The sequence below is a fragment of the Centropristis striata genome, chromosome 21 (genome assembly GCF_030273125.1).
Source record: "Centropristis striata isolate RG_2023a ecotype Rhode Island chromosome 21, C.striata_1.0, whole genome shotgun sequence".
NCBI lineage: Eukaryota > Metazoa > Chordata > Actinopteri > Perciformes > Serranidae > Centropristis > Centropristis striata.
Window position 1 is genome coordinate 3,743,049 of NC_081537.1, and position 12,685 is coordinate 3,755,733.

The 12,685-nt window shown below is 39.2% G+C and overlaps 1 protein-coding gene across 1 annotated transcript in view; it reads left to right on the top strand.

The window, feature by feature from the left end:
- tmem94 (transmembrane protein 94) overlaps nt 1-12,685 on the top strand; it is a 55,114-nt gene that overhangs the window by 23,418 nt on the left and 19,011 nt on the right. The window contains exons 8-16 of the mRNA XM_059324140.1: nt 479-581; nt 695-781; nt 1,731-1,847; nt 3,718-3,774; nt 6,803-6,907; nt 7,643-7,816; nt 8,651-8,866; nt 10,512-10,824; nt 11,962-12,135. Coding sequence (XP_059180123.1) covers nt 479-581; nt 695-781; nt 1,731-1,847; nt 3,718-3,774; nt 6,803-6,907; nt 7,643-7,816; nt 8,651-8,866; nt 10,512-10,824; nt 11,962-12,135 — 1,346 coding nt within the window. The remainder of the gene's footprint in view (nt 1-478; nt 582-694; nt 782-1,730; nt 1,848-3,717; nt 3,775-6,802; nt 6,908-7,642; nt 7,817-8,650; nt 8,867-10,511; nt 10,825-11,961; nt 12,136-12,685) is intronic.

Sequence of the window (12,685 nt, forward strand, 5' to 3'; positions counted from 1 at the left end):
AATATAGGCTGAGATCTGCGCTGGTTTCTACGCTCGTTTGATAAATGAGGGCCAGTGTCTTCAGAGGATGTAGCAGGCTCAGTTAGAGAGAACATACGGGTATCATATGTAACCAGTGGCCCCAAGCTACCGACCTACACTCTAGCTTGTTAGAAAAGGGGGCTAAAACACACTCACACTCCCCTTGACCTCTTACATCAACATATCTAAATGATAATGGTTTCTATGGGTACCCATAAATCTCTGCTTTACAGACATGCCCCTTATTGTTTGTTTTTTTGCTAATCCCATGCATTTCTTCTAATGCAGGACAAATGTGCTATTTCCGCATCTTCTAAAATGGTGTATTTGAATATTTAGGCCTGGGAAGTGCATGAATTGGGTTTGACTGGAAATCTGCAACTCTTGTGGATCCAATGAACCCTGTTGTGTTCATGTGTGATGGGAAGTGGTTAACCTAAATACTTTTCTTCAACAGGAACAGTTTGGAGTTGGCGTTAGCTCGACCAATCACGGTGCTGGATAACGAGAGGTTTACAGTTCAGTCGGTTATCGCCAAGCTAGTCTGTCCAATTGTTCTGGTGAGCAATTAACATGCTGTTTCTGAATTCTATCTGCAATGTATAAGGACTCACTTGTTTTGTACGTAAACCAACCTGATGTAATATATGCTCTGAATGATCTTTTCCTTTAGGGGGCATTCCTGCTTGTGAACACCATCCGCTTTTTCTGTGATGCACCCAGCCTCACCCCACCCTGCTACAACTTCTTTCAACTTCAGGTAAAACCATCCAGAGCTTTAACTGTGTAGCTAACAAAGACTGAAGTGTATAAACTTAACATTAGTAAGGGCTTCACATTAGTATTGTGGATGGCAGTGATGGCCAACTGGCGGCCCACGGTCCACAGAATAATGGCCTAATGATTTCAGTAAATGTGAAAAAAAATGTATTTTTTTTCAATTGGAAAAAGTCTGGTCCTTGGATAAATGTAGTTAATGACAGTGAACCAGCTGATATTTTAATTCTAATTGGCTGAGAACTAGGGCTGCACAATTAATCGAATTTTAATCGTGAACACGATTTTGGCCGCCACGATTAAATTAACCTGATCGTTGTCGATATTTCCATTTTAAAATGTGTCTCTCCTGCATATCTGATCAAGCACTTTCTACACCAGTAGTCCACCAACCACCAGCTACAGAGCCAGAGGGGATGTTAACCCCCTTAGCGTCCAGTCTGCAAATTGCTAACAGTTAGCTCTGTAGCAGTACAGTGTGTATGTGCTAACAGGCTAACAGTTAGCTCTGTAGCAGTACAGTGTGTATGTGCTAACAGGCTAACAGTTAGCTCTGTAGCAGTACAGTGTGTATGTGCTGCTGCTGCAGGAGGTGTTCACTTAGTGATGTCTGTTTGTTTACAACAAGCACCGGACACTAAAAACTGTTCCTATTGTTTGTTTAAAAGTAGTGCAATAAAAATACAGTTGTTTTCCCTAACATGATGAACAATAGTGACTCATAATCGTGATTACAATATTGATCAAAAATAATCTTGATTATCATTTTGGCCATAATTGTGCTGCCCTACTGAGAACCATAGAAACTTCTTAATGTTAATTTTTAAGTCCTTTCCATTTTATACTGGTAATAAATGTGCTAAATGACAGAGATCCGACATGAAATTGAAATGAGTGGATAGAGATATAAGTGTGTTAAATTGTATTTTCAGTTGATGGGTGTTCTGCCCATCTTGCCCTTGCTCTTCCCTGTTATGTGGGTGCTGCTGAATGCCTTCGGAGAGGCCAGGGTCCTCGCCGAGTTCAGCCGGGCTTCACCAGCTGGTCTGGTAAGGGACACACACACACACACACATATCCACACACAAATACACAAAGTTATACATTTGTGATGTGCACTGGCAGAAAAGCGCTTAAGTCACTAACCAGGAGGATTGTGTTCTATGTTTTAGCTAATATCTACTGACACGCACACTGTAGAATTAGACTGATATCTGCTATTCCAACTGTAGAGTGCTACAACCTGTGATATGCTACTAAACAGTGTGATAATTATTAGCATATAAAACATTAAATGTATAAATGTATTACAGTTGGTCTATGGAAAACTGCTAATGGACTGTACTAACAGAGGAGCTCTTGCAGATGCCAGGTTTTGCCTGGTTTGTTAAGTTGCTTTTTGTTGTTTCATGTGACGTATTTGTAGATAGGAGGTGGGGAGTGGAGATAATTGTAACAATTTTGTATTGCTGCAACATAACTTATTCATTATTTTCATTTAAAAATAGTTTTACTGCAACTGCAAATTATTATAAACCAAGAACTAAGCTTTTAACCAAATCCAACATTTGTATATGGTCTGATTAAATCAGCATTTTATGCTCAAACAGAGTAATTACGTTTGTATTATAATAAAAATATCACTGTGATAAGATAAATACAAACAATGCCTATTAAAGTGTTACCATAGAACAAATAGTGATGATGTAATGTGTCCGGCTAATGTGTCCGGCTAATGTGACAGTCTGATGTGACCGGCTAACACGACCGTCTAATGTGACCGGCTAATGCGACCGTCAAACGTGACCGGCTAACGCAACCATCTAATGTGACCGGCTAACACGAATACTAATGTGACCGTCTAACGCGGCCGTCTAATGTGACCGGCTAACGCGACCGTCTAATGTGACCGTCTAATGTGACCGGCTAACGCGACCGTCTAATGTAACCGGCTAATGTGACGACTAACGCGACCATCTAATGCGACCCGCCAATGTGACCGGCTAACGCGACCGTCTAATGTGACCGGCTAATGTGACCAGCTAATGCGACCATCTAATGTGACCGTCTAAAGTAACCCGCTAATGTGACCGGCTAACGCGACAGTTTAATGTGACGGCTAACGCGACCATCTAATGTGACCGGCTAACGCGACAGTTTAATGTGACGGCTAACACGACCGTCTAATGTGACCGGCTAACGTGACCGTCTAATGTGACCGGCTAACGCGACCGTCTAATGTGACCGTCTAATGTGACCGGCTAATGCGACCGTCTAATGTAACCGGCTAATGTGACCGGCTAACGTGACCAGTTTTCTTGGATGCTTTTGCTTCCGGGGTCATATGCCAGCGCGTGGAGCATGCGTTGTCTTGTCATACATGCCGGCGAAAATCCAATTCCAATCACATTATCTGGGTGTCGCAATCGGAGTTGGAGAACTCCGACATCAGTCGGACGTTTACATGCACTTCAGTTGTCCAGTTATAGTCAGATTAAGGCAATAATTCGTTTTTTTCCAATGTCATGTAAACGTACTGAGTGATATTTAAAATAAGAACCTTAACAGCTCATAAGGCCAGTTGGCATTGAAACGAACTGCTTGACCACAAACAGGTTGCAATGGACCAAAAGAGTGATCAGATATGTAAGAGTGTTCCAGAGTTTCGATATTGCCCTTCCATAATTCAAAAGTGTTCAAATCCAAGACTGAGATGAGTTGGTTCCTCAGTAGCATCTGTCATTAGAAGCTTCCTGCCTGATTAACACTCGCATCCAGTTCAACATGCCTAGTTTGCAACACCATCCCTAAAGTTGCCACCCCAAGTTGACATTGCTGGGGTTGTTTACTCAGACTGCGCACACACACACAGTGGAGACAGAGCGTCTGTGTGTTAACTAGACTCTTCTCTTGCCCCAGCTTGCTAAATTCTCTGAGGACACTCTAAGCAGCTACACCGAAGTGGTTTCCTCCCAGGTATAACCTATCGCTGTCTCACTCTCCCCTCCGTCCTCCACTCGCTTGGCTTCTGAACCCGCCTGCTGTCCTCCCCCTCCCTCTCAATGCACCTCCCCCCCAAGCCTCACCCTCTATTACATCTTTGATTTATCACAATCACAATGGAAATCTCCATACATCTTGTTATTATCATGTGTTCACCACCTTTTCTTATTCTCGTCTTTTAATTTGCTTTCTTGTCTTTTACTTTTTCATTTCGCACGACATATCCATATCCTTTTTACTCTGGTTTTGGTCACTTTTCATCAGTCAACACGTCTTGACCAAATGCCTCTGGATGTAAGTTTACGATACAGTCAGTCCTGTCTCTCTTTAAGATAATTTTCTCATCTCATGGCTACAACTTCTATTCCCTGATCAAACCCAATCCATTGTTGCCAGGCTCATTGTTCGAAGGAATTACTTTTTTTGGTAATTTTGCGTCTCTTTCGGGGGGTAATTTTGTGTCTTTTAAAATGTTTTTGTGTCTTTTTTTAAATAATTGTGTCTTTTTTAATAATTTTGTGTCTTTTTTAAAAATGTTGTATCTTTTTTTTTTGTAATTCTGTGTCTTTTTTGGTAATTTTGTCTCTTTTTTTGGGTAATTTTGTGTCTTTTTTTAATTTTGTGTCTTTTTTTAAATCATTTTTTGTCTTTTTTTAAATAATTGTCTTTTTAAAAAAATTTGTGTCTTTTTTTTTGTAATTCTGTGTCTTTTTTTGGTATTTTTGTCTCTTTTCTTGGGTAATTTTGTCTTTTTTTTGGTAATTTTGTGTCTTTTTTTGTAATTCTGTGTCTTTTTTAAAATATATTTTTTTCTTTTTTAATACATGTGTGTCTTTTTTGGTGATTTTGTCTCTTTTCTTGGGTAATTTTGTCTTTTTTTTTATCATTTTGTGTCTTTTTTAGTAATTTTGTGTCTTTTTATGTAAGTTTACAATAAGACGCCTCCACTCACCAGTCAGTCCTGTCTCTCTTTATGATCATTTTCTCATCTCATGGCTACAACTTCTATCCCTGATCAAACCCAATCCATTGTTGCCAGGCTCATTGCTCGAAAGGAAAACAAAGAAATCATCAGTCCTCAGTAGATCACACTGCCCTTTTCTTCTGAATCCACTCATGTTTTGTATCTGGCTTTATACAAAGCAAGAGTTACATAAAGGGAAGTGATGATCTGAGAGGGACTTCCACTTGAATCTGTGCTTGATCTCTGCTTGTCTGCCTGCACTGCATGACTGGAAATCAGCCCCAGTACAACCTTTTATGCTGATATTATTAAAGGTTTCCACTCCTTGTGCCCCTTCCATATCTCCTTTGGAATTATAGTTAAAATATTTTTGACTTGTCACAGCATCAAAACAATTGGTAGTAGTCAATTACTGCATTGGCTGTTACTAGTGTTGGGACAACGAAGCTTCGTGAAGCATTTCCTTTTATTTTTTGACCCCACTAGATGGCGGTCTTGGCTTTAAACATTGTGTGTTTGCTTGCTTTATTTTGCTTTTTATAATGAATACCTTTTTGGGAATAACATGCTGTCCTTTTAATGTTCTACACATATGAGTGATATACCGACCTCTTCTATGAAAAGAACTCCAAATTCCTTCACAATTGAGTGTGTTTTCAGCCCTTTGTTGAACAAAGAGCGCCATCTCTTGGGCTCCGTAAATAAAGCAAATGCTTCACAAAGCTTCGTTGTCCCAACACTACTGAAAAAACACTCAATCACCATTGCTGAAGCCTTTTTTTTTAAAGCCAAGACCGCCATCTAGTGGGGTCAAAAAATATAGGAAATGCTTCACGAGGCTTCATTGTCCCAACACTAGCTGTTAGCCTTTTAGGATCCTAGCTTTGTGAATGCTATTGGTAAGAAGAGATTATTATCTCTATTTTAAAGTGTGTCCCCTGCTACTCTACATATGGTGATTTTACATTGATTATTTAATCTGGTTAAAAAAGGTCTTCTTAGCATAATATGTACATTAGGGGTGTAACTGACTTTATTTTCCCTCCTGACATCAAGGTTATAATTGTTTTGGATTTTTCATTAGTTTTAGTTTTAATTTCCTTGTGATTTTTTGTTTTCAAATTCAGTTAGTTTTAATGAGTTTTTAGAGTGAGTTTGCTAGTTTTAATTAGGTTTTGTTTTTTGGAAAATGCTTAGTTTTAGTTTAGTTTTTATTAGTTTTAGTTTTTTTGTAATGGGGTATTTGTTGGGTGCCAGATTCAAAAAAGTCACAATAAATGTTTCCTTTATTTCCTTTGTCTGATCCATCTCAGCCCCAATAACTTTATTAAGTCATAAAACCAGATAGATTAAATAGATTTCATATCAACCAAAAATGTTTACGAATGAAAAAAGTTGACAAAGACGAAAACGAAGGACATTTTCACTATAATTTTAGTTAGTTTTAGTTAGTTTTTGTTAGCTTTGTAACCAAAAAATACAGTTTCAGTTAGGTATTTTTAATGTTATACTGATGGTAGCTTTTTGAGTTACACCCCTAATGTACATGTTTCCTTAGTTTATTAGCCAAAGAGCCAGACAATTAATTTTGGATGTTGCCTGATTAAGAGAGGAGGCAAGGAAGATTGTTTTCATCACCCAGAAGAATCAAATCTGCATGGATGTGTTTGGACCTCTAAATGCTGCAGCTTGCTCTAGGCTTCACCTGCTTGCCTTACACCACTAGCATTGTAGCGTAGCATCTTTGTCCCATGCCCAGTTACAGCACTGATTAAGGCTTATTTGTTTTTAGAGCTGTTTGGGGCTTTTAGGCTGAGCTTCTAACTGAATCTATTGCTTCCTTGCTCGCTTTGAATTGTCCCTTTTAATAACTCAATCAACATATTTGACATTTGTCTCATATATGTTTGGATTTCCATTTTATACTATGTACATACTGGCATATTTCCGTCCTCTAGTATGTAGTAAAAAGCTGTTCTGTAATGCAATGTTTGTGTGTGTGTGTGTGTGTGTGTGCTCACCTGGTCGTGTGTGCAGGAGTTGCTGCGTTGTGTGTGGAGACACCTGGTCGGCGTCCTGAAAGGAGAATCTCAGACTCTCTGTTATACCTCCAGCCTTTTACACACTCTGGGATCTGTCACTGTGAGTATTCTCAGGGAGGTTTGGGGAATATATATCTAATTAAAAAATGTAATTGTTATTATATTTGTTGTTATTATTATTATTTATTAACTTTAACTCCATGCCACATTGATTATCTAGTACATTAAACAACCTAAGCTTGTATCAAATGTTACCTCAAATGGAAGTTGTTATCACATGACAACAACTTCAATGTTGTTATTTTTTTCCCATAAACCAGGTATTCAAAATTAGCATGTCATTGCTTGCGTTTCTTGTTTAAGAATTTATATTAGTTTAAATTATGATATTTATATATTTGGACCACCACCCTCAGTCCATAGTGCTTTCATCATCTTGAACCAGTCTTTCCATTCTCCTCTGACCTCTGACCTCTGACATTTTGGCTCACTGGATAGTTTCTCTTTTTCTGACCATTCTCTGTAAACCCCAGAGATGATTGTGTGTGAAAATCCCAGTACAGGTACATCTCAAAAAAATTGAATATCATGGAAAAGGTCAATATTTTTGTCAACCATTTCAGAAAGTGAAACATGTTTCTTCTTCTTCTTCTTCTTCTTCTTCTATGTAGATTCATTACGCTTAGAGTGAAATATTTCAAGCCTGTTTTTCTTGTAATTTTGATTATTCTGGCTTAGAGAGAATGAAAACACTAAACTCAGTGTATCAGACTTGGTACTTCCGTACTTAGGAACATTTCCATGTGTGTAAGTTGTGACTCTTCTCTGTGTGTAGGTCCTGTGTTGTGTGGACAAGCAGGGCATCCTGTCGTGGCCTAACCCCAGCCCAGAGACCGTTCTGTTCTTCAGTGGACGAGTGGAGCCGCCTCATAACAGCCAGGACGATCTCAGAGACGACCTGTCTGTCAGCTCCTACTGCCGGATGGAGACGGATGATGATAGAGATGAGGTAGGTTTTGGTGCTCGGTTGGTTACAATCTTCAGCCATTAACTGGGATGTTCATTTTGGCAAAAAACAACAAAATGTACGTTACTGACCTCAGAAAACTGAGCAGCGACTCCTTGGAGTGTCTGTTAGTCCAACCAAACACTGAACAAGACATTTAATGAACAAAACCTTCAAATAAACTGTCATTAAGTGAAAATACAGTGAAAGAGTCAAAGTTATGAGACCAAACCGCTAAAAGTCCTTTTTTCTATCTATATAACGTTATATATAACTTTATTGACACGTTGCCGTGGATACGCATTGTTCTGCTTTTCTCCTGATGACGGCTCGCCTTGTTAGTGACCTGTCAATCAAAGGTAGCCCCGCCCCAAATCATACGATTCTTTATCTTCTATTTTCTTCTAAATGGGGCCATTATTTACACTATTAACATCAGATTGTCTTGAAGAAGATTTTTTACTAGTGATTGAGACCATAGTGTTGTCCTGAAAAACATTTCTGAGCTAATAAATCAAGTGAGAAGTTTTCTCATTTTGCATTGAAATGAATGGACAAAAATGCTTCTGCAGCCAAAACAAAGCCAAACTTAGCGCCCCCTGCTAGAATTTTTGGTAGAATGCAGCTTAAGGCACTTCCTGGTTTGCCTCCCTGCTCAGACCAGGAGGTTGCCGCCTGGCTGCAACCTTAGCAGTAATATTAAACCAAATCTTACACACTGGTGCTTTAATTTTCAAAAATACTAAATGTGGTATAATATGAGAGGAGCCAACTGAATTCCGGAATTCATCACCTGATGATGCACATTCATCCCTGACTAGTTGTGCTGCTCCTCAGGCCCAGGAGGTGGAGGCTCTGCTCTGTCTACCTGCAGAGTTGAAGCTGGGGGAGGGGCCTGAGCCCAGCGAGACGTCACATGACACCGCTCGCTCCTCTGATACGTCCCGGCTGCGGTGCTCCGGCCAGCCGGCACACACCCGCACCAAACACCACTCTGGATCCAACGTGAGCTTCAGCCACGACACCGAGGGAGGCGAGGACGACCAGGCCCAGGTAACAAACTGGAACTGAAATTTAGGCGTGTGCCATATCGTTTGTTCACAATGATATCGGTATTTTTGTATTTATGGTTAAAAAAAATGCATATCATGATATTGGCAACGTTCCTACTTCTTGATGTAGTGGTTAAAGTTGTTTTAATCACAAAAAGCTACTTACTCTCTGTCGCTAAACACATGCAGCTTTCAAAATAAGAGCACAGTGTGTTAACAGAATCCAGCACAGAACTTACAAGAAGACTGTCAAAATAAGATGCCTTAAATAAAACATACAAGAACCTTTATTCTCCTTTACAAAATGTCATTAAAATATGCCCCCGGAACCCCTAAATGGTTATTTTTATTATTTGCTCATACTCAAGAGTCAAGAGTACATTTTTTTTTTTTTTATTTGTACAGAAAAAAAAAATCATATTTTCTATATCTTTTTAAGTATTTCGTAATATCGTCAAGAATATCATTATCGCAACTGAAACTTCTCAGGCAAATTAAATACTTCGGTGCAAGCGGTTGTGGTGCAAGGTGCTCATGCAAGAAGGCACACTGGGATTGCAAAGGTCTTTGTAGTTATAAATGTAACAAATAATGCGAGTAAAGCTAATAAAGTTCATTTAACCCTTTGATGCACAACATTGGTCTAAAGTGACCCGACTGAGTTTTTATATTCTTTGTCTTTGCAATAAATTAATTTCATCATTCAGTATTCCAGGTTTTCCTCAATCAACTTGTTTTTGATCATCATACATACTAATTATTTGTTTTTTATTTCTTATTTTTTGAATAAAAACCCCATTTTGTATCACTTCTAATGCACAACATGGGTCAAAAATTTCGTTATGGGGTATTGTGTGTATAATTTTAGGGAAAAATGAATTCAATCAATTTTGGTTAATAAGGCTGAAACATCACAAAATGTGGAAAAAGTGAAGCACTGTGAAAACCTTCCAGATACACTGTATGTGTGACAAAATGATACATAAACATGTTAAATATATTAAATATAGGAGTGTTTGACCCCTCTTACTGCTAAAGTAACTATTTGAAACAAATTACTATTATTATAGTATCAGGTCATTTAATTCTAAATCAAATTTGGATGAATGAGTCATTTTTGACCCATGTGTGTAAAATTGATGTAATAATACAAAAACTATTTTTCTTCGTAAAGTATGAAAGGAAAAAATGGATATAATGATCTGTTGTAAATAAAAAAGAGATATTCAAAGAACACTTGGACTATTAAATCATAAAATAAATTGATTTAAAAAGATAGAGCAAAGAAACACACAGCAGCATTAAGTCACATGAGAAATTAATGTTGTGCATCAAAGGGTTAAATGTTATTCATTTTGCAGAATACATGCACTGTATATGACCTATATCAATATATGTCCGACCGCTTAGGAACTTTGATATTACATAAATACATGGCGAAAATGAACATATCAAACAGATCAAATAATCATCTAGGGATACTCTCAATAGCTTTAAATGATTCCTTTTTATCGCATTTTTTGGTGGACATTTTCAGCCCGAAGGGTCTGAAAGGGGAGTAAATTAGAGTGGGTCCAGAGGGTTAATAGAGAAAGGAAAGTTTTATTTGATTGATGCTGTGTTAAAATGTTGTCCTGTGTCTTTAGGACTTTGCTCTGGGCTGCCCAGAGATGGAGGCTGATGACTTTGTGTGTGACTACCACCTGGAGATGCTCAGCCTGTCTCAGGACCAGCAGAACCCCGCCAGCATCCAGTTCGACGACCTCTCCTGGCAGTGCCACCTGCCCTCCCTGAAGCCGCTGGGCCTCAACATCATGCTGAACCTCTGCAACGTCAGCGTCACGCAGCAGCTCTGCCGCTTCTCGGACCACCTGTCCAACCTGGCCCTCCAGGAGAGCCACGGCACCGTGCTGCCCGTCTATGTCCCCTGGGGGCTCTGCGAGCTCTCCAGGCTCATAGGTGAGCAGAGAACCACAAGGTTTTTAAGGCCTGATTTTCTATCTAGTAGATTAAGAGACAGCTTTTTATACCGAAGCCTGGCTTGCCTTTTAGTTTGGGTTTTCATTAGAGACAACAGCAATCAGACAGATCTTATTCAGATTATCTGGCAGTTTTCTTCAGGAGTAAAATCTGATCTGATCTGTCATTCCAAGCAGCATGAATTATGGATAACTAGTGCAGTGTCCGTAGGAAGTATGTATTCATATTGTGGTGCAAATTGCCACTTTGCCAATCAAATCCATGCAGCGATAGTGTTGGCTAATGTCTCTTGCTAGTGTAACTTTAAATAACACAGAAACGCAATCTTTCCGTCCGTATTATGCTTAGCTGTCAGTTAATAAAGTTTTGTTTTGACTGTTTTCAATGGATCAAACTGATGCAGAAGAAAGGGCTTAAATCTTAGCTTAGCTTAGCATGCTAATGGTGAGTTAGCACATTACGCAGTATGCTGCACTAAAAGTACATTAACATGAACCCAATTAGCTGATATACTATATTGCATGTAAGTATCTCATATCTAATGATTATGGGCATTACGCTAAGCAACATGAATGTCATCCCTGAATTACATAGTAATGCAACATAAGAAGTGAATAAAGCTAAATCTCCCATTAGCATGCTAATCACGCTACAACAACGTCTGCAACTCCATAAAACACTTACTTTTCATAAGGTACCACACCATCCAGCACATACACATTGAACATTGATATTCACTGGAAACTATTAGAATATTATTGGAAAATTGAACCTTGTAGCCACTTTAAAACTCCTAAAGATAGGTAGGCTAAATAGACTTCCAGATGAGATGAGTCAGGGTGGAAATCCAGAGTGAACTGTGTTACTGACCAGGTGTAGGCCTATCACACAATGGGGCGGAGCTCCCCTAAAAGGGGCGGAGCTCCCCTAAAAGGGGCGGAGCTCCTCTAAAAGGCGTCCGATCGGAAACAGTGCGATGCCGCAACACGTCCTACGTAAATAATGATGCTTCTTGCTTTTATAGATAGATGTTTTATCCCAGGAAGAAGTCGTCACAGAGAGTAAATGTTTTCTAAGTTGTATAAATGACTTTAAATCATTGTGTGTTTGTTTCAGGGTTTACTCCTGGTGCGAGGGAGCTGTTTAAACAGGAGAACCACTTGGCTCTGTACCAGCTGCCGTCAGGAGAGAAGACTAAAGAGTTCACGTCCCGACGCCTTCATTACTTCACCAAGCGCCAGCCTCCCATGTCCCACCTCATCTCCCTGTTCGTACGAGACTCGTCCTCCAGTGAGTCCACACACACTTCACTCTACCACTGCTCTGTTTGTTTGTTTGTTTGTTTACAGTTTTATTCGGGATGCACGATATTGGATTTCTTGCTTGAACTCATTTAGCCGATACTGATATTTTTTTCCCTGCACAACTAATACCCACAATCAGGGCAAATTTGTCCAATTTCCCAATTGACATAATAAGTAAACATAACCTGTGTTCACTGGGAACATGTGGAAAGTGCAACTGTACAGCAATTAAACCCAAACTGAATAAAACTACATGAACCTTACAGACTGCTGCTTCAGTTCAAATTTAAGTTAAAACAGGAGCCCAATATGTGACGACTCAATCTGCACCGTGCAAACAAAATATCACAAAAAGGACAAAAAATAGAAGCAGCTTCAGTCCCTAATCAGAACATAAATAAACAGGTGGGCTCAGACTACACTGCACAATTCTATGAGCTACAAACAAGGTGCAACAGAGAGGTGATGTGCACCCCATTATTTAATCAGTTTATTATATCGGTGGATATCGGCGTGCTGGCCGATGTCTGATAGTT